Below are 22,557 nucleotides of genomic sequence, written 5' to 3'. Positions count from 1 at the left end.
CTGTTGTCAGCCCTTCCTCAGGTCAGTCCTTCCTCAGGTCAGTCTGTTGTCAGCCCTTCCTCAGGTCAGTCTGTCGTCAGGTCAGTCTGTTGTCAGTCCTTCCTCAGGTCAGTCCGGTTTCAGTCCTTCCTCAGGTCAGTCTGTTGTCAGTCTGTTGTCAGGTCAGTCTGTCGTCAGGTCAGTCTGTTGTCAGTCTTTCGTCAGGTCAGTCTGTTGTCAGTCCTTGCTCAGGTCAGTCTGTCGTCAGCCTTCCTCAGTCTATTTAGTTTAGCTGTAATATTAGCGTTGTACAGAGGTCTATAATATACTGAACAACAAAACCACAACATGTAAAGTGGTGGTTTCATGAGCTGAAATAAAAGTTCCCAGAAATGTTCCATACGCACAAAAATATAATTTTTCTTAAATTTGTTTACATCCCTGTTAGTGAGCATTAGATCCTTTTGTCAAGATAATCCATCCAACTGACAGGTGTGGCATAAAGATAAGCTGATTATACAGCATGATCATTACACAGGTGCACCTTGTTCTGAGGACAATAAAAAAACCTATCTAAAATATACAGTTTTGTCACACAACACAATGCCACAGTCTCAAGTTGAGGGAGTGTGCATTTGGCATGCTGACTGCAGGACCATCCACCAGAGTTGTTGCCAGAGAATTGAACATTAATTTCTCTACCATAAACCGCATCCAATGCCATTTTAGAGAATTTGTCCAACTGGCCTCACAACTGTAGACCACGTGTATGGCGTCATGTAGACAAGCAGTTTGTTGATGTCAATGTAGCAAAATGCTTCTGAGACCCATTGTAAGGTCCATTTTTATTAAAGTTGTTTGTGGCCAACATACAGTGTATTCAGAAAGTACTCAGACCCCTTGACTTTTTCCACATTTTGTTACGTTACAGCCTTATTTAAAAAAATGGATTACATGTTTCTCCCCCCATATATAGACACAATACCCCATAATGACAAAGCAAATATCACATTAACATAAATATTCAGACCCTTTACTCAGTATTTTGTTGAAGCGCCTTCGGCAGGCAATTACAGTCTCGATTCTTCTTGGGTGTGACGCTACAAGCTTGGCACACCTATATTTGGGGAGTTTCTCCCATTCTTCTCTGCAGATCCTTTAAAGGTTGGATGAAGAGAGTTGCTGCACAGCTATCTTCAGGTCCCGCCAGAGATGTTCGATCGGGTTCAAGTCCGGGCTCTGGATGGGCCACTAAAGGACATTCAGAGCCTCCTGCATTGTCTTGGCTGTGTGCTTAGGGTCGTTGTTCTGTTGGAAGGTGAACCTTCGCCCCAGTCTGAGGTCCTGAGCGCTCTGGAGCAGGTTTTCATCAAGGATCTCTGTACTTTGCTCCATTCATCTTTCCCTCGATCCTGACGAGTCTCCCAGTCCCTGCCGCTGAAAAACATCCCCACGGCATTATGCTGCCACTATCATGCTTGACAGTAGGGATGGTGCCAGGTTTCCTCCAGGCGTGACACACAAAGAGTTCAATCTTGGTTTCATCAGATTGGAGAATCTTGTTTCTCATGGTCTGAGTCCTTTAGGTGGCTTTTGGCAAACTCCAAGAGGGTTGTCATGTGCCCTTCACTGATGAGGGGCTTCCGTCTGGCCACTCTACCATAAGGCCTGATTGGTGGAGTGTTGCAGAGATGATTGTCTTTCTGGAAGGTTCTCCCATCTCCACAGAGGAACTCTGCAGCTCTGTCAGAGTAACCATCGGGTTCTTTGTCACCTCCCTGACCAAGGCCCTTCTCCCACGATTGCTCAGTTTGGCCGGGCGCGGCCAGCTCTAGGAAGAGTCTTGGTGGTTCTAAACTTCTTTCATTTAAGAATGATGGGGGACATTCAATGATGCAGAATTTTTTGATACCCTTCCCCAGATCTGTGCCTTGCCACAATCCTGTCTCTGAGCTCTACAGACAATTCCTTGAATTGGTTTTTGGTCTGACATTCACTCTCAACTGTGGGACCTTATATAGACAGGTGTGTGCCTTTCCAAATCATGTTCAATCAATTGAATATACCACAGGTGGACTCCAATCAAGTTGTAGAAAATCAAGCTGTAGAAACATCAAGGATGATCAATGGAAACAGGATGCACCTGAGCTCAATGTCGAGTCTCATAGAAAAAGGACTATGCAAATAAGGTATTTCTTGTTTTTTATTTAAATACATTTGCAAAAATGTCTAAAACCCTTTTTTTTTTTGCTTTTCATTCTCATGGATGAGGAGGGGAAAAAAAAGCAAGGCTCTAATGTAACAAAATGTAGAGAAAGTGAAGGGGTCTGAATACTTTCCAAGTACACTACATATCCATCTGTATTCCCAGTCATGTTAAATCCATAGATTAGGGTCTGATGGATTCGTTTCAACTGACTGATTTCCTCATGTTAAATCCATAGATTAGGGTCTGATGGATTCGTTTCAACTGACTGATTTCCTCATATGAACTGTAACTCAGTAAAATCTTTGAAATTGTTGCATGTTGCGTTTATATTTTTGTTCCATATCCAGAATAGGATCAATAACCCAAAACAACTACTCCTTTTCTGCTTCAATAAGAACTTTTGATTTGTGTTTTTGGTTGATTTGAAAAAAAAAAAGTTTTTCTGAATATTTAGACAAGTTAGCTGGCTCCTAACTCCTTGATCCTGCTTCTGTATTGGTCAGTTTAGTCAAGGAACGCCCTACAGATGTAGGATCTTAATCTGAGCCAGTCTCCTACAGCAGGAAAATAATCCTGCAGCAACAGGAAATGTGAATAATTAATTTGGATTATAAATTTGTAGCGGTGGATACATTTTTAGTAAAGGAAAAATTGAGTCTGAAATTTAAAAGTTGAAATTACAAACTATGGAAGCCTTTTAAACCTCAAGTACACTAAATGTTAAAAAATTGACGCAGTGAGCAAATTAAGTGTTTGCATAGTACAGGTCAGTGTATTAGGGTCAGTCCTCTGCCCTGCTGTCCCTCTATAGCGTGTTCTATTGTCCTCAGTGTTCTAGATGTTGACTATCTATTATGATCAGCAGTGTATTGTGTTACCACAGGACCCATAGAACTCAGCTCAGCAACAAACAATACACACACACACACACACACACACACACACACACACACACACACACACACACACACACACACACACAGACAGAAGCTTCACTACGGGAGGGGGCATTGGCATACAGTCTAGTCAGCATGGTACAGAGAGACAGTGGCTCATCAGATACAGTGGTCCATCATACTACACTAGCTATCCTGACCTCCCTGCCCCATACTACACTAGCTAGCTAGCCTGACCTCCACACCCCATATTACACACGCTAGCTAGCCTGACCTCCACACCCCATATTACACAGGATAGCTAGTCTGACCTCCACACCCCATATTACACATGTTAGCTAGCCTGACCTCCACACCCCATATTACACACGCTAGCTAGTCTGACCACACCCCATACTGCAATAGCTAGCTAGCCTGACCTCCTCACACCATATTACACACGCTAGCTAGTCTGACCTCCACACCCCATATTACACACGCTAGCTAGCCTGACCTCCACACCCCATATTACACAGGCTAGCTAGCCTGACCTCCACACCCCATATTACACAGGCTAGCTAGCCTGACCTCCACACCCCATATTACACAGGCTAGCTAGCCTGACCTCCACACCCCATATTACACAGGCTAGCTAGCCTGACTTCCACACCCCATATTACACAGGCTAGCTAGCCTGACCTCCACACCCCATACTGCAATAGCTAGCTAGCCTCGTCCCATACTACACTAGCTACCCTTACAGCAATTAACCGTGGTTCTACCATGGTACTTTCATTCATACCATGGTACTAATTTGGTACTTTCATTCATACTATGGTACTAATATGGCACTTTCATTCATACCATGGTACTAATATGGCACTTTCATTCATACCAAGGTACTAATATGGTACTTTCACTTATACAATGGTACTAATCTGGTACTTTCACTTATACCATGGTATAGTCTCAATCATAGAAATGTACCATGGTTTAGCCTTGAAGTATGATAGTACTGCCATTAAATATTACCATGATATGGCATAAGCCAACTGAAAACTGTACCGTGATGATAACTATCACCGTGATGATAACTTTAGACCCGCTAATCACCACGATGATAACTATCACCGTGATGATAACGTTTAAAATATTGACTTCATCTGGTGCATATTCTGTTCTTCTGAAATACATTGTTTTCATATCAAAATGTTTCTTTAGACTGGGTAGCTGCAGAAACAGGATAGGAGAGCCCATGGTATAGAGGCCTGGCGTGGAGCATAGCCAGATAACGTACAGTAGGGTAACTCATATTCTGTTCTTCTGAAATACATTGTTTTCATATCAAAACGTTTCTTTAGACCCGCTAATCAGCGGCTTGTAGGCGCGGAGATCTGGAGATGCTGAACGTGTTTATGTTAATTAACCCCCTAGAGTCGATTGACCCGTCAATCTAATTTACACATGCATGTACTGTATCCGCCTAAGTAACACTTCAGGTGAAAGGTGAAAGAGCTAGAGCGTGGTTTGTCAGACCTTGAGCCATCCTGAAAATCTGTCTTCTAACAACAACAAAAAAACATCAGTAGCATCCTACAAACTATTATGACCCCTCTATGGAAAGTGGAGACTCTCACAAACACGACGGTGTTCTCCGATTTGCTCGAGAACCTCACAACTGTCACTGCTCTACAAAACCCACAAGTGTCATCCGGGTTCATCTGAAGGTAACCGGTTAATTGTCACATACCCAGCCCTGTAGACCCCTAGCTCCATACCCAGCCCCTGTGGACCCCTAGCTCCATACCCAGCCCTGTAGACCCCAAGCTCCATACCCAGCCCTGTAGACCCCTAGCTCCATACCCAGCCCTGTAGACCCCTAGCTCCATACCCAGCCCTGAGGACCCTAGCTCCATACCCAGCCTTGTGGACCCTAGCTCCATACCCAGCCTTGTGGACCCTAGCTCCATACCCAGCCCTGTAGACCCCTAGCTCCATACCCAGCCCTGTAGACCCCTAGCTCCATACCCAGCCCTGTGGACCCTAGCTCCATACCCAGCCCTGTGCATCCTAGTTCCATACCCAGCCCTGTAGACCCCTAGCTCCATACCCAGCCCTGTGCATCCTAGTTCCATACCCAGCCCTGTAGACCCTAGCTCCATACCCAGCCCTGTGGACCCCTAGCTCCATACCCAGCCCTGTGGACCCCTAGCTCCATACCCAGCCCTGTGCATCCTAGTTCCATACCCAGCCCTGTAGACCCTAGCTCCATACCCAGCCCTGTGGACCCCTAGCTCCATACCCAGCCCTGTAGACCCCTAGCTCCATACCCAGCCCTGTGCATCCTAGTTCCATACCCAGCCCTGTAGACCCTAGCTCCATACCCAGCCCTGTGCATCCTAGCTCCATACCCAGCCCTGTAGATCTTAACTCCATACCCAGCCCTGTGGACCCTAGCTCCATACCCAGCCCTGTAGATCCTAGCTCCATACCCAGCCCTGTGGACCCTAGCTCCACACCCAGCCCCGAAGACCCTAGCTCCATACCCAGCCCAGTGCCCCTAGCTCCATACCCAGCCCTGTGGATACTAGCTCCATATCCAGCCCTGTAGACCCTAGCTCCATACCCAGCAATGTGCATCCTAGCTCCATACCCAGCCCAGTGCCCCTAGCTCCATACCCAGCCCTGAGACTCTTAGCTCCACACCCAGCCCTGTAGATCTTAGCTCCATACCCAGCCCTGAGACTCTTAGCTCCACACCCATCCCTGTAGATCTTAGCTCCATACCCAGCCCTGTGGACCCCTAGCTCCATACCCAGCCCTGTGGACCCCTAGCTCCATACCCAGCCCTGTAGACCCCAGCTCCATACCCAGCCCTGTGGACCCTAGCTCCATACCCAGCCCTGTGGACCCTAGCTCCATACCCAGCCCTGTGGACCCTAGCTCCATACCCAGCCCTGTAGATCCTAACTCCATACCCAGCCCTGTGGACCCTAGTTCCATACCCAGCCCTGTGGACCCTAGCTCCATACCCAGCCCTGTGGACCCTAGCTCCACACCCAGCCCCGTAGACCCCAGGTCCATACCCAGCCCTGTGGATCCTAGCTCCATACCCAGCCCTGTGGACCCTAGCTCCATACCCAGCCCTGTGGACCCTGGTTCCACACCCAGCCCCGTAGACCCCAGGTCCATACCCAGCCCTGTGGATCCTAGCTCCATATCCAGCCCTCTAGACCCTAGCTCCATACCCAGCCCTGTAGACCCCTTGCTCCATACCCAGCCCTGTAGACCCTAGCTCCATACCCAGCCCTGTAGACCCTAGCTCCATACCCAGCCCTGTAAACCCCTAGCTCCATACCCAGCCCTGTAGACCCTAGCTCCATACCCAGCAATGTGCATCCTAGCTCCATACCCAGCCCAGTGCCCCTAGCTCCATACCCAGCCCTGAGACTCTTAGCTCCACACCAAGCCCTGTAGATCTTAGCTCCATACCCAGCACCGAGACTCTTAGCTCCACACCCAGCCCTGTAGATCTTAGCTCCACACCCAGCCCTGTAGATCTTAGCTCCACACCCAGCCCTGTAGATCTTAGCTCCACACCCAGCCCTGTAGATCTTAGCTCCACACCCAGCCCTGTAGATCTTAGCTCCATTTTTTTTTTTTTTTTTTTTTTTTTTTTTACCTTTATTTAACCAGGCAAGTCAGTTAAGAACAAATTCTTATTTTCTGGGTTAACTGCCTGTTCAGGGGCAGAACGACAGATTTGTACCTTGTCAGCTCGGGGGTTTGAACTCGCAACCTTCCGGTTACTAGTCGAACGCTCTAACAACTAGGCTACCCTGCCGCTACCCTACCCTCCATACCCAGCCCTGTGGACCCCTAGCTCCATACCCAGCCCTGTGGACCCCTAGCTCCATACCCAGCCCTGTAGACCCTAGCTCCATACCCAGCCCTGTGGACCCTAGCTCCATACCCAGCCCTGTGGATCCTAGCTCCATACCCAGCCCTGTGGACCCTAGCTCCATACCCAGCCCTGTGGACCCTAGCTCCATACCCAGCCCTGTAGATCCTAGCTCCATACCCAGCCCTGTAGATCCTAGCTCCATACCCAGCCCTGTGGACCCTAGCTCCATACCCAGCCCTGTGGATCCTAGCTCCATACCCAGCCCTGTAGATCCTAGCTCCATACCCAGCCCTGTAGATCCTAGCTCCATACCCAGCCCTGTGTATCCTAGCTCCATATCAAGCCCTGTAGAACCTAGCTCCATACCCAGCCCTGTAGACCCCTTGCTCCATACCCAGCCCTGTAGACCCTAGCTCCATACCCAGCCCTGTAGACCCTAGCTCCATACCCAGCCCTGTAAACCCCTAGCTCCATACCCAGCCCTGTAGACCCTAGCTCCATACCCAGCAATGTGCATCCTAGCTCCATACCAAGCCCAGTGCCCCTAGCTCCATACCCAGCCCTGAGACTCTTAGCTCCACACCAAGCCCTGTAGATCTTAGCTCCATACCCAGCCCTGAGACTCTTAGCTCCACACCCAGCCCTGTAGATCTTAGCTCCACACCCAGCCCTGTAGATCTTAGCTCCATACCCAGCCCTGTGGACCCCTAGCTCCATACCCAGCCCTGTAGACCCTAGCTCCATACCGAGCCCTGTGGACCCTAGCTCCATACCCAGCCCTGTGGATCCTAGCTCCATACCCAGCCCTGTAGATCCTAGCTCCATACCCAGCCCTGTGGACCCTAGTTCCATACCCAGCCCTGTGGACCCTAGCTCCATACCCAGCCCTGTGGACCCTAGCTCCATACCCAGCCCTGTAGATCCTAGCTCCATACCCAGCCCTGTGGACCCTAGCTCCATACCCAGCCCTGTAGATCCTAGCTCCATACCCAGCCCTGTGGACCCTAGTTCCATACCCGGCCCTTTGGACACTAGCTCCATACCCAGCCCTGTGGACCCCAGCTCCATACCCAGCCCTGTAGATCCTAGCTCCATACCCAGCCCTGTGGACCCTAGCTCCATACCCAGCCCTGTGGACCCTAGTTCCACACCCAGCCCCGTAGACCCCAGGTCCATACCCAGCCCTGTGGATCCTAGCTCCATATCCAGCCCTGTAGACCCTAGCTCCATACCCAGCAATGTGCATCCTAGCTCCATACCCAGCCCAGTGCCCCTAGCTCCATACCCAGCCCTGAGACTCTTAGCTACACACCCAGCCCTGTAGATCTTAGCTCCACACCCAGCCCTGTAGATCTTAGCTCCATACCCAGCCCTGTGGACCCTAGCTCCATACCCAGCCCTGTGGACCCCTAGCTCCATACCCAGCCCTGTAGACCCTAGCTCCATACCCAGCCCTGTGGACCCTAGCTCCATACCCAGCCCTGTGGACCCTAGCTCCATACACAGCCCTGTGGATCCTAGCTCCATACCCAGCCTTGTAGACCCTAGCTCCATACCCAGCCCTGTAGACCCCTAGCTCCATACCCAGCCCTGTAGACCCTTAGCTCCACACCCAGCCCTGTGGATCCTAGCTCCACACCCAGCCCTGTAGACCCCTAGCTCCACACCCAGCCCTGTAGACCCTAGCTCCATACCCAACCCTGTTGACCCCTAGCTCCTTACCCAGCCCTGTAGATCCTAGCTCCATACCCAGCCCTGTGGACCTTAGCTCCATACCCAGCCCTGTGGACCCCTAGCTCCATACCCAGCCCAATGCTATGTAAAGGTATCTCTGTGGTCGATGAAGCAGGTAATGGAATCAGTATTCATAATTCAGTCAGTCCATGGTGTCAGGTGACTGGGTTAGTTTCCACCGCTATGGAAACTACACACACACACACACACACACACACACACACACACACACACACACACACACACACACACACACACACACACGCACACACACAGAGTGAGATACCTGATCTCTCCCCCCTTCTCTCTCTCCCCCTCCTTCTCTCTCTCCCCCCTCCTCTCTCTCTCTCCCCTGTTCTCTCTCGCTCCCCCGTCCTTTTCGCTCTCTCCCCTATCTCTCTCTCCCTTCCCCTATTTCTCTCTCTCCCCCCTTCACCCCCTATCTCTCTCTCTCTCTCAATTCATTTCCATTTCAATTTAAGGGCTTTATTGGCATGGGAAACGTGTTTACATTGCCAAAGCAAGTGAAAGTGATTGTAAATAAACAAAAAAAATGAAGAGTAAACATTACACTCACAAAAGTTTATTTTATTTAACTAGGCAAGTCAGTTAAGAACAAATAATGTTTTACAATGACGGCCTACCCCGGCTAAGCCTGGGCGACGCTGGGCCAATTATGCACCTCCCTATGGGACTCCCAATCACAGCCGGTTGTGATACAGCCTGGAATCGACCCAGGGTCTGTAATGACGCTTATAGCACTGAGATGCAGTGCCTTAGACCTCTGCGCCGCTCGGGAGAATAAAGATATTTCAAATGTCCTATTGTGTCTATGTACAGTGTTGTAACGATGTACAAATAGTTAAAGTACAAAAGGGAAAATAAATAAACATAAATATGGGTTGTATTTACAATGGTGTGTGTTCTTCACTGGTTGACCTTTTCTTGTGGCAACAGGTCACAAATCTTGCTGCTGTGATGGCACACTGTGGTATTTCACCCAGTAGATATGGGAGTTTATCAAAATTGGATTTGTTTTAAATTCTTTGTGGGTCTGCGTAATCTGAGGGAAATATGTCTCTCTAATATGGTCATACATTTGGCACGAGGTTAGGAAGTGCAGCTCAGTTTCCACCTCATTTTGTGGGGAGTGTGCACATAGCCTGTCTTCTCTTGAGAGCCATGTCTGCCTACGGCGGCCTTTCTCAATATCAAGGCTATGCTCACTGAGTCTGTACATAGTTAAAGCTTTCCTTAAGTTTGGGTCAGTCACGGCGGTCAGGTATTTTGGTAACTCTTTCCAATGTGTCAAGTAATTATCTTTTTGTTTTCTCATGATTTGGTTGGGTCTAATTGTGTTGCTGTCCTGGCGCTCTGTGGGGTGTGTTTGTGTTTGTGATCAGAGTCCCAGGACCAGATTGCTTAGGGGACTCTTCTCCAGGTTCATCTCTCTGTAGGTGATGGCTTTGTTATGGAAGGTTTGGGAATCACTTCCTTTTAGGTGGTTGTAGAATTGAATGTCTCTATTCTGGATTTTGATAATTAGCGGGTAACGGCCTAATTCTGCTCTGCATTATTTGGTGTTTTATTTTGTACACAGAAAACATTTTGGCAGAATTCTATATGCAGAGACTCAATTTGGTATTTGTCCCATTTAGTGAATTCTTGGTTGGTGAGCGGGCCCCAAACCTCACAACCATAAAGGGCAATGGGTTCTATAACTGATTCAAGTATTTTTAGCCAGATCCTAATTGGTATGTTGAATTCTATGTTCCTTTTGATGGCATAGAAGGCCCTTCTTGCCTTGTCTCTCAGATTGTTCACAGCTTTGTGGAAGTTACCTGTGGCGCTGATGTTTATGCCAAGGTATGTATAGTTTTTTGTGTGCTCTAGGGCAACGGTGTCTAGATGGAATTTGTATTTGTGTTCTTGGCGACTGGACCTTTTTTGGAACACCATTATTTTGGTCTTACTGAGATTTACTGTCAGTGCCCAGGTCTGACAGAATCTGTGCAGAAGATCTAGGTGCTGCTGTAGGCCCTCATTGGTTCGGGACAGAAACACCAGATCATCAGCAAACAGTAGACATTTGACTTCAGATTCTAGTAGGGTGAGGCCGGGTGCTGCAGACTGTTCTAGTGCCCGCGCCAATTCGTTAATATATATGTTGAAGAGGGTGGGGCTTAAGCTGCATCCCTGTCTCACCCCACGGCACTGTGGAAAGAAATGTGTGTATTATTTGCCAATTTTAAACGCACACTGGTTGTTTGCGTACATGGATTTTATAATGTCATACGTTTTCCCCCAACAACACTTTCCATCAATTTATATAGCACACCCTCGAGGCAAATTACCCTTGTTTTGGTTTGTTTGTCAATGAGGGTGTGCAGGGTGAATACGTGGTCTGTCGTACGGTAATTTGGTAAAAAAGCCTATTTGACATTTGCTCAGTACATTGTTTTCACTGAGGAAATGTGCGAGTCAACTGCTAATGATAATGCTCTCTCTCTCTAGGCGGGTAGCGATGGAGAGAGTATCGGGAACTGTCCGTTCTCCCAGCGTCTCTTCATGATCCTGTGGCTGAAGGGAGTGGTCTTCAATGTCACCACCGTCGACCTCAAGAGGTATGCCAGGGGTTAAGGGACAGGGGCTAAAGAGGTACGCCAGGGGTTAGGGGTTAAGGGACAGGGGTTAAAGAGGTATGCCAGGGGTTAGGGGTTAAGGGACAGGGGCTAAAGAGGTATGCCAGGGGTTAGGGGTTAAGGGACAGGGGCTAAAGAGGTATGCCAGGGGTTAGGGGTTAAGGGACAGGGGCTAAAGAGGTATGCCAGGGGTTAGGGGTTAAGGGACAGGGGCTAAAGAGGTATGCCAGGGGTTAGGGGTTAAGGGACAGGGGCTAATGAGGTATGCCAGGGGTTAGGGGTTAAGGAACAGGGGCTAAAGAGGTACGCCAGGGGTTAGGGGTTAAGGGACAGGGGCTAAAGAGGTACGCCAGGGGTTAGGGGTTAAGGGACAGGGGCTAAAGAGGTACACCAGGGGTTAGGGGTTAAGGGACAGGGGCTAAAGAGGTACGCCAGGGGTTAGGGGTTAAGGGACAGGGGCTAAAGAGGTACGCCAGGGGTTAGGGGTTAAGGGACAGGGGCTAAAGAGGTATGCCAGGGGTTAGGGGTTAAGGGACAGGGGCTAAAGAGGTATGCCAGGGGTTAGGGGTTAAGGGACAGGGGCTAAAGAGGTATGCCAGGGGTTAGGGGTTAGGGGTTAAGGGACCGGGGCTAAAGAGGTATGTGGGACAGAGGACACACCACAGAAGACAGGGACAGAGGACACACCACAGAGGACAGGGACAGAGGACACACCACTGAGGAAAGGGACAGAGGACACACCACAGAGGACACACCACAGAGGACACACCACTGAGGACAGGGACAGAGGACACACCACTGAGGAAAGGGACAGAGGACACACCACAGAGGACAGGGACAGAGGACACACCACAGAGGACACACCACTGAGGAAAGGGACAGAGGACACACCACAGAGGACACACCACTGAGGAAAGGGACAGAGGACACACCACAGAGGAAATGGACAGTATCACCTTGGTAACACTCCCAGGTGTCTGATCCACTGAGGAAAGGGACAGTATCACCTTGGTAACACTCCCAGGTGTCTGATCCACTGAGGAAAGGGACAGTATCACCTTGGTAACACTCCCAGGTGTCTGATCCACTTAGGCAAGGGACAGTATCACCTTGGTAACACTCCCATGTGTCTGATCCACTGAGGAAAGGGACAGTATCACCTTGGTAACACTCCCAGGTGTCTGATCCACTGAGGAAAGGGACAGTATCACCTTGGTAACACTCCCAGGTGTCTGATCCACTGAGGAAAGGGACAGTATCACATTGGTAACACTCCCAGGTGTCTGATCCACTGAGGAAAGGGTCAGACATGACAACCAGGTGACTCAGTAGTAGAGGTTATGCTACATCAGCTCAGATTTATGTCACAAGTTGGGATTTTCAATCAAACTTCCATTTAGACTCTTGATGATGTTAGAAGTTTACAAACACTCACCTGTCTATCTCTGCTTTAATAGGAAGTAACCCTGTCTCTCTCTGCTTTAATAGGAAGTAACCCTGTCTCTCTCTGCTTTAATAGGAAGTAACCCTGTCTCTCTGCTTTAATTGGAAGTAACCCTGTCTCTCTCTGCTTTAATGGGAAGTAATCCTGTCTCTCTGCTTTAATAGGAAGTAACCCTGTCTCTCTCTGCTTCAATAGGAAGTAACCCTGTCTCTCTCTGCTTTAATGGGAAGTAACCCTGTCTCTCTGCTTTAATAGGAAGTAACCCTGTCTCTCTCTGATTTAATAGGAAGTAACCCTGTCTCTCTCTGCTTTAATAGGAAGAAACCCTGTCTCTCTCTGCTTTAATGGGAAGTAACCCTGTCTCTCTGCTTTAATAGGAAGTAACCCTGTCTCTCTCTGCTTTAATAGGAAGTAACCCTGTCTCTCTCTGCTTTAATAGGAAGTAACCCTGTCTCTCTCTGCTTTAATAGGAAGAAACCCTGACCCTCTCTGCTCCAATTAGAAGTAACTCTATCTATCTGTTGTCCAATAGGAAGCCAGCTGACCTCCATAACCTAGCCCCAGGGACCCATCCTCCCTTCCTGACATTTAATGGAGAGGTGAAGACAGACATCAATAAGATAGAAGAGTTCCTGGAGGATGTACTGGCTCCACCCAAGTAAGGATACAGTAACACGCTGTATGAATACAACAGCACAACGTCACACATCTTCCGAGGAGTACGTCCTCTCTCCAGATAACACTGTCATCTTGTACACAGGCAGCTCTCCAACCATAATGTGTATCACACAGAAATCCTCTGTACCGTTCGGCTTCATATGCCATCACCCAAAGTAGTGTCAGTGCAAGTCCTGATCCAGCTCGCTCCATTATATCCACTGAATACAGCTCAATAGATGATACTGTGACCCAGATGTTTTCCACTGTCTCTGTGTCTGACTGTGTCTGGCTGTGTCTGGCTGTGTCTGACTGTGTCTGACTGTGTCTGACTGTGTCTGACTGTGTCTGGCTGTGTCTGGCTGTGTCTGGCTGTGTCTGGCTGTGTCTGACTGTGTCTGGCTGTGTCTTAGTATCTCAGTATTCCTGTATCTGACTGTGTCTGACTGTATCTCTATTACTGTATCTGACTGTATCTCTATTACTGTATCTGACTGTATCTCTGTATTCCTGTATCTGACTGTGTCTGACTGTGTCTGGTTGTGTCTTAGTATCTCAGTATTCCTGTATCTGACTGTATCTGACTGTATCTCTATTACTGTATCTGACTGTATCTCTGTATTCCTGTATCTGACTGTATCTCTATTCCTGTATCTGACTGTATCTCTGTGTCTTCCTCTTGCAGGTACCCTAAGTTGGCAGCCAAGCAGAGAGAGTCCAACACAGCTGGAAACAACATCTTTGCCAAGTTCTCAGCGTACATCAAGAACACCAAGCCTGAAGCTAATGGAGGTAGGACACATAGTATAACCCTTGACCCCTACCCTTAACCCTTAACCCTAACACTTAGAACACCAAGCTAATGGAGGTAGGACACATAGCCTAACCCCTGACCCCTACCCTTAACCCTAACCCCTAGAACATGTCTTGTGGAGTATGCATGGGTGTCTGAGCTGTAGTTTAAACAGATAGCTCCATGCTTTCAACATGTCAACACTTCTCACAAATAACAAGTAGTGAGGAAGTCAATCTCTCCTCCACTTTGAGCCAGGCGAGATTGAAATGCATATTATTAATATTAGCTCTGTGTACATCCAAGGGCCAGCCGTGCTGCCCTGTTCTGAGCCAAATGCAACTTTCCTAAGTCCTTTTTTGTGGCACCTGACCACACAACTGAACAGTAGTCAAGGTGCGACAAAACTAGGGCCTGTAGGACCTGCCTTGTTGATAGTACTGTTAAGAAGGTAGAAACTAGGGCCTGTAGGACCTGCCTTGTTGATAGTGTTGTTAAGAAGGTAGAAACTAGGGCCTGTAGGACCTGCCTTGTTGATAGTGTTGCCTTGTTGATAGTTTTTTTTTTACAGGCCTACACACAATAACCCATAATATCAAAGTGCAATAATGTTTTTCAATGTTTTTTACAAATTGATTACAAATGAAAAACTGAAATATCTTGAGTCAATAATTAATAAATAAATAAATAAATAATAAATAATCAACCCCTTTGTTATGACAAGCCTCAATAAGTTCAGGAGTAGAAATGTGCTTAACAAGTCACATAATAAGTTGCATGGACTCACTATGTTTGCAATAATAGTGTTTAACATGACCTCATCTCTGTACCCTACACATACAATTATATGTCAGGTCCCTCAGCCAAGCAGTGAATTTCAAACACAGATTGAACCACAAAGACCAGGGAAGATTTCCAAATGCCTCACAAAGAAGGGTAAATGTGTAAAAAAAAAAAAACAGACCTTGAATATCCGTTTGAGCATGGTGAAGTTATTTATTACACTTTGGGTGATGAATCAATACACCCAGTCACTGCAAAGAAACATGTGTCCTTCCTAACTCAGTTACTGGAAAGGAAGGAAACCGCTCAAAGATTTCACCATGAGTGTCTTTAAAACAGTTACAGTGTTTAATAGCTGTGATAGGAGAAAGCTGAGGATGGCTCAACGACATTGTAGTTACTCCACAATAGTAACCTAAATGACAGAGTGGAAGAAGTGACAGAAGGAAGCCTGTACAGAAGAAAAACAATATTCCAAAACATGCATCCTGCTTGAATCAAGGCTCTAAAGTAATACTGCAAAAAATGTTACAAAGCAATTCACTTTTTGTCCTGAATACAAAATGTTATATTCGGGGCAAATCCAATACAACACATCACTGAGTACCACTCTCCATATTTTCAAGCATAGTGGTGGCTGCATCATGTTATGGGTATGCTTGTACGTTTTTCAGTTTTTCAGGATAAAAAATACATGTAATGAACTTGAAAATCTATGGCAAGACCTTAAAATAGTTGTCTAGCAATGATCAACAACCAATTTGACAGAGCTTGAAAACCTTTGAGAAGAATAATGGGCAAATGTTGCACAATCCAGGTGTGTAAAGATCTTAGAGACTCACCCAGAAAGACTCACAGCTGTAATCGCTGCCAAAGGTGCTTCAGACTCAGGGGTGTGAATACTTATGTAAATTAGATATTTCTGTATTTCATGTTCAATAAATTTGCAAGCATGTTTTCACTTTGTCATTATGGGGTATTGCATATAGATGGGTAAGAAAACAAATCAATTTGGTCTATTTTGAATTCAGGCTGTGACACAACAAAATGTGGAATAAGTCAAGGGGTATGAATACTTTCTGAAGGCACTGTAGCTACTTGTAGTCTACTTGGACACCGGGTCTCCACATTTCCCACTCTTCCACAGCGAATAGCCTGAAGCCACAGGGCTCTTCTCACAGGATCGATTTCCCTATCTGGGAGCATTGTGAATTGTAGGTCTGTATTTTTGACCTGGTTACATTGACCTGGTTACATTGAACAACACAGCAGCTTTTTAGGGCATGTTTTGTTATTGCTTTATAACAAAAATTGGCAACGAAGTTGGCTCTTTTACAATGAAGGGTCAAAAGTCAAGAATGTTTGTATTCCACAAATTGTGGGTTCTGGTTGAACTGGTCATACTTCATATGAGATGAATACCGACTTGGGAGTAGTGGCAGTTAATTTGAATAAAGTATGGACTCATTCCTCTAAAACTGTCTGGCTAGCTAGCTAACAAACACACGGTACAGATACATTCTTCAAATTCATTATTTTACACTATCTTATCACAGCACTGGCAAACCATGGTTGACCAACTCCATGACCATCATGGCTGACCTTTATCCCATCATAAGAAGGTTCATGTCCATTCTAGTATTCTGATTCCTATGGCCTAACCTCTATCCCTCTGCAAACCTCTGTCACTATATCATTGAACTTTGTGGAAGGGCCGTAGGTTGCTATACGTTATTATTGTGTCTCATACTTACATTTAGCAGGTTTAGTCTCATTGAGATTTACTTTTTAAACTAGTGTGAATATCAGAAGCAATATCAGACATGTCCAACTGTTAGCTGCCACTAAATGGTAGCAGAGTCAATCCTACTACACAGAAGGAACCTGGCTGTGGCCTGCTGTGGCTGTGCACTATGCTGTACTGCCACCTGGTGGATATGATGGAGATGACTGTACTGTCCTGTGCTGCCACCTGGTGGATATGATGGAGATGACTGTACTGTCCTGTGCTGCCACCTGGTGGATATGATGGAGATGACTGTACTGTCCTGTGCTGCCACCTGGTGGATATGATGGAGATGACTGTACTGTCCTGTGCTGCTACCTGGTGGATATGATGGAGATGACTGTACTGTCCTGTGCTGCCACCTTGTGGATATGATGGAGATGTGCTCCCTTTTCCTGATTTCTCTTTATATGACAAATGGACTAAAATCTCTCTCTCTCTCCCCCTCCCTTCTAGTCCTGGAGAAGGGTCTGCTGAAGGCACTGAAGAAGTTAGATGACTACCTGGCTGGTCCCCTCCCAGAGGAGATCGATGCAGACAGCATGGAGGAGGAGAGGGGGTCCACCAGACGCTTCCTGGATGGAGATGACCTCACCCTGGCTGACTGCAACCTACTGCCCAAACTACATATAGTCAAGGTACACACACACACACACACACACACACACACACACACACACACACACACACACACACACACACACACACACACACACAGACACAGGCTCTCAGACGTTCTATTACCTGAGTGTGAGGTGTGTTCTCTCTGTGTTTTGTTACCAGGTGGTTGCTAAGAAGTATCGTAACTATGAGATTCCGTCAGAGCTGGGTGGGGTGTGGCGCTATCTGAAGAATGCCTACACACGAGACGAGTTCACCAACACCTGCGCTGCCGACAACGAGATAGAGATGGCTTACCTGGATGTGGCCAAGAGACTGGAGAAGTGACATTTAACCCCTAACCTACAACCATGATTTTTAACCCCTGGCCTCTAACCCCTGACCTCTAACCCCTGTCCTCTAAACTACAAGCCTGATTTTTAACCCCTTGAAACCTAACCCCTGACCTCTAACCCCTGACCTCTAACCCCTTATCTCTAATCCCTGACCTCTAATCCCTGACCTCTAACCCCTGACCTCTAACCCCTGATCTCTAACCCCTGACTTCTAACCTACAAGCGTGATTTTTAACCCGTTGACTCCTAATCCCAACCCATATCAGCAGTTACCATGAAGCCAGTCCACAGTGACCAGCTGGTTGTATTTATTCATAATTTCCCCTGCTGTAGTCTGCCTCCACCATCAACATCTGGCTACTGATTATACTAATATATTGATTGATGTATTGATCTGTAATTGATAATACACTGTGTTGAAAGGTCCATTACAATCACGAGCTTCACTTGGTTGATTTTCATATCGTTTTGCTGTAGTCTCTCTATTTGAGACAGATCTTATGTTGAGAAGTTGATTTGATAATTTGTTAACAAATTTTAATGTATTTTAAAAACTTTTGAACAAACAAGGAGAAACGGCGTTGTGTATTAAGAGAACATTACTATGGGTGCATTCCAGGGCCCTATTGCCCTATAGTGCACTAATCATGACCAGCACCATAGGGAACAGGGTTACTATAGGGAACAGGGTTATTATAGAGAACAGGGTTATTATAGGGAACAGGGTTATTATAGGGAACAGGGTTACTATAGGGAACAGGGTTACTATAAGGAACAGGGTTATTATAGGGAACAAGGTTATTATAGGGAACCGGGTTATTATAGGGAACAGGGTTATTATAGGGAACAGGGTTACTATAGGGAACAGGGTTATTATAGGGAACAGGATTATTATAGGGAACAGGGTTACTATAGGGAACAGGGTTATTATAGGGAACAGGGTTATTATAGGGAACAGGGTTATTATAGGGAACAGGGTTATTATAGGGAACCGGGTTATTTAAGGAACAGGGTTATTATAGGGAACAGGGTTACTATAGGAAACATGGTGACTATAGGGAAAAGGGTTACTATAGGGAACAGGATTATTATAGGGAACAGGGTTATTATAGGGAACAGGGTTATTATAGGGAACAGGGTTACTATAGGGAACAGGGTTATTATAGGGAACAGGGTGACTATAGGGAACAGGGTTATTATAGGGAACAGGGTTACTATAAGGAACAGGGTGACTATAGGGAACAGGGTTATTATAGGGAACAGGGTGACTATAGGGAACAGGGTTATTATGGGGAACAGGGTGACTATAAGGAACATGGTGACTATAGGGAACAGGGTTATTTTAGGGAACAGGGTGACTATAGGGAACAGGGTTATTATAGGGAACATGGTTATTATAGGGAACAGGGTTACTATAGGGAACAGGGTTATTATAGGGAACAGGATTACTATAGGGAACAGGGTTATTATAGGGAACAGGGTTATTATAGGGAACAGGGTTATTATAGGGAACAGGGTTATTATAGGGAACAGGGTTATTATAGGGAACAGGGTTATTATAGGGAACAGGGTGACTATAGGGAACAGGGTTATTATAGGGAACAGGGTTATTATAGGGAACAGGGTGACTATAGGGAACAGGGTTATTATAGGGAACATGGTTATTATAGGGAACAGGGTTACTATAGGGAACAGGGTTATTATAGGGAACAGGATTACTATAGGGAACAGGGTTATTATAGGGAACAGGGTTATTATAGGGAACAGGGTTATTATAGGGAACAGGGTTATTATAGGGAACAGGGTTATTATAGGGAACAGGGTGACTATAGGGAACAGGGTTATTATAGGGAACAGGGTTATTATAGGGAACAGGGTTACTATAGGAAACAGGGTTATTATAGGGAACAGGATTACTATAGGGAACAGGGTTACTTTAGGGAATAGGGTTACTATAGGGAACAGGGTTATTATAGGGAACAGGGTTATTATAGGGAACAGGGTTATTATAGGGAACAGGGTTACTATAGGGAACAGGGTTATTATAGGGAACAGGGTGACTATAGGGAACAGGGTGACTATAGGGAACAGGGTTATTATAGGGAACAGGGTTATTATAGGGAACAGGGTTACTATAGGGAACAGGGTTACTATAGGGAACAGGGTTACTATAGGGAACAGGGTTACTATAGGTAACAGGGTTACTATAGGGAACAGGGTTATTATAGGGAACAGGGTTATTATAGGGAACAGGGTTATTATAGGGAACAGGGTTATTATAGGGAACAGGGTTATTATAGGGAACAGGGTGACTATAGGGAACAGGGTTATTATAGGGAACAGGGTTATTATAGGGAACAGGGTTACTATAGGAAACAGGGTTATTATAGGGAACAGGATTACTATAGGGAACAGGGTTACTTTAGGGAATAGGGTTACTATAGGGAACAGGGTTATTATAGGGAACAGGGTTATTATAGGGAACAGGGTTATTATAGGGAACAGGGTTACTATAGGGAACAGGGTTATTATAGGGAACAGGGTGACTATAGGGAACAGGGTGACTATAGGGAACAGGGTTATTATAGGGAACAGGGTTATTATAGGGAACAGGGTTACTATAGGGAACAGGGTTACTATAGGGAACAGGGTTACTATAGGGAACAGAGTTACTATAGGTAACAGGGTTACTATAGGGAACAGGGTTATTATAGGGAACAGGGTTATTATAGGGAACAGGGTTATTATAGGGAACGTGGTTACTATAAGGAACATGGTGACTATAGGGAACAGGGTTATTATAGGGAACAGGGTTTTTATAGGGAAGCACTTTATACTGTGTTTGGCCTCTGATAGAAGCCTGGAACAAAGCTCTCTTCTGGTTGGTTCTCCTGAATAAACCTGTTGCTACGTTGTTGCTATTGTTTAACTTTGATTGTTCATCAGAACTAGTTCTAGAATGGATCTCATCCTGAACCATGTGCCTATTTGGAAATGTCCAAATTCCAAGCCAAGTAAAAATGGATTGATTAACATGATAATAACATTCTTTATTAAATTAAATCCTAAACGTTTGTCATACGGACAGGTGTTTAGAATATTTAGCCTCTAGCTATCAGTTGTTAGAACGTGTCCGTCATGTCGGTTTAATATGGAGTCAACAGAGATGACTTTAGATTCAGAGAATATTTATGTAGAGACCATTCAGGCCTGGGCGATGACAATCTACCAGATCCACCCTAGAGTGGTTAAAGTCTGGCAGGCATCTGTAATGTAGTCAGCCTGGAACGCAGACACATGTTCCACGCAGCGAGTTCAGATTCTAAAACTTTATTGTCCATTCAGGGTAAAACAGTCATCAGTCTCTGTCTCGTGGTCTTTGGCTGACTTCCTGTCTATAACCTGTGTGCTTCCTGTTCTGACCCATAGTGTTCTGGTGTGGTTTGGATGGTCATGTGATCTGAAAGAAGAGCCATGTTTAGAGTGGACCGCTAGGAAATAAAATCATATTTTCACAGATACTCTGTTTTCTGCTTCTGTCTCTGTGTCTTTTATTTCTGAAACACAAAACAGCAGCTACTGGAGATCATCAATCACCCATTACACCGACCGACCTACTAGAGTCTCAGAGGGAATAGTGTGCAACCCCAAATGGCACCCTATTCCCTTTATAGTGCACTACCTTTGACCAAAGGCCTATAAGCCGTGGTCTAAAGTAGTGCACTATATATGGAATAAGGTGCCATTTGGGACACATGCTAATATGATGAAGAGTAAAGTCCTGTCTTCACTGTGTTTGGCAGAGAAAGAGTTAACTCTGCCTGGCATCACCGATCAGACGCAGTTGAGTAGATCGGTTTCTGCTCCGTGTGTTTAAGAGAGAGACAGGGAGAGAGACAGGGGGAGAGACAGGGAGAGAGACAGGGGGAGAGACAGGGAGAGCAACAGGGAGAGCCACAGGGAGAGCCACAGGGAGAGAGACTAAGAGAGAGACTGAGAGAGAGACAGAGAGAGAAACAGGGAGAGAGACAGGGAGAGCCACAGGGAGAGCCACAGGGAGAGCCACAGGGAGAGAGACAGGGAGAGCCACAGGGAGAGCCACAGGGAGAGAGACAGGGAGAGCCACAGGGAGAGCCACAGGGAGAGAGACAGGGAGAGCCACAGGGAGAGCCACAGGGAGAGAGACAGGGAGAGCCACAGGGAGAGCCACAGGGAGAGAGACAGGGAGTGATACAGGGAGATCCACAGGGATAGAGACATGGAGAGCCACAGGGAGAGCCACAGGGAGAGAGACAGGGAGAGCCACAGGGAGAGCCACAGGGAGAGATACAGGGAGAGAGACAGGGAGAGATACAGGGAGAGAGACAGGGAGAGCCACAGGGAGGGAGAAAGGGAGAGCCACAGGGAGGGAGACAGGGAGAGAGACTGAGAGAGAGACAGGGGAAGAGACAGGGAGAGAGACAGGGGGAGAGACAGGGAGAGAGACAGGGAGAGAGACAGGGGGAGAGACAGGGAGAGCCACAGGGAGAGAGACAGGGAGAGCCACAGGGAGAGCCACAGGGAGAGAGACAGGGAGAGCCACAGGGAGAGCCACAGGGAGAGAGACAGGGAGAGATACAGGGAGATCCACAGGGATAGAGACATGGAGAGCCACAGGGAGAGCCACAGGGAGAGAGACAGGGAGAGCCACAGGGAGAGCCACAGGGAGAGATACAGGGAGAGAGACAGGGAGAGATACAGGGAGAGAGACAGGGAGAGCCACAGGGAGGGAGAAAGGGAGAGCCACAGGGAGGGA

The 22,557-nt window shown here is 46.8% G+C and overlaps 1 protein-coding gene across 2 annotated transcripts in view; it reads left to right on the top strand.

The window, feature by feature from the left end:
- LOC110510406 (chloride intracellular channel protein 5) overlaps positions 1-18,321 on the top strand; it is a 60,607-nt gene extending 42,286 nt beyond the window's left edge. For both annotated transcript variants that reach the window (XM_021591755.2, XM_036976439.1), the window contains exons 2-6: positions 11,216-11,325; positions 13,320-13,445; positions 14,130-14,236; positions 17,263-17,444; positions 17,590-18,321. In XM_021591755.2, coding sequence (XP_021447430.2) covers positions 11,216-11,325; positions 13,320-13,445; positions 14,130-14,236; positions 17,263-17,444; positions 17,590-17,754 — 690 coding nt within the window. In that variant the 3' untranslated portion in view covers positions 17,755-18,321. The remainder of the gene's footprint in view (positions 1-11,215; positions 11,326-13,319; positions 13,446-14,129; positions 14,237-17,262; positions 17,445-17,589) is intronic.
- Positions 18,322-22,557: the final 4,236 nt, after the last annotated feature.

This window comes from Oncorhynchus mykiss, chromosome 4 (genome assembly GCF_013265735.2).
Source record: "Oncorhynchus mykiss isolate Arlee chromosome 4, USDA_OmykA_1.1, whole genome shotgun sequence".
In the NCBI taxonomy this organism is placed as follows: Eukaryota; Metazoa; Chordata; class Actinopteri; order Salmoniformes; family Salmonidae; genus Oncorhynchus; species Oncorhynchus mykiss.
Note: the sequence above shows the minus strand (reverse complement) of the source record. Positions and strands in the feature narration are given on the sequence as shown.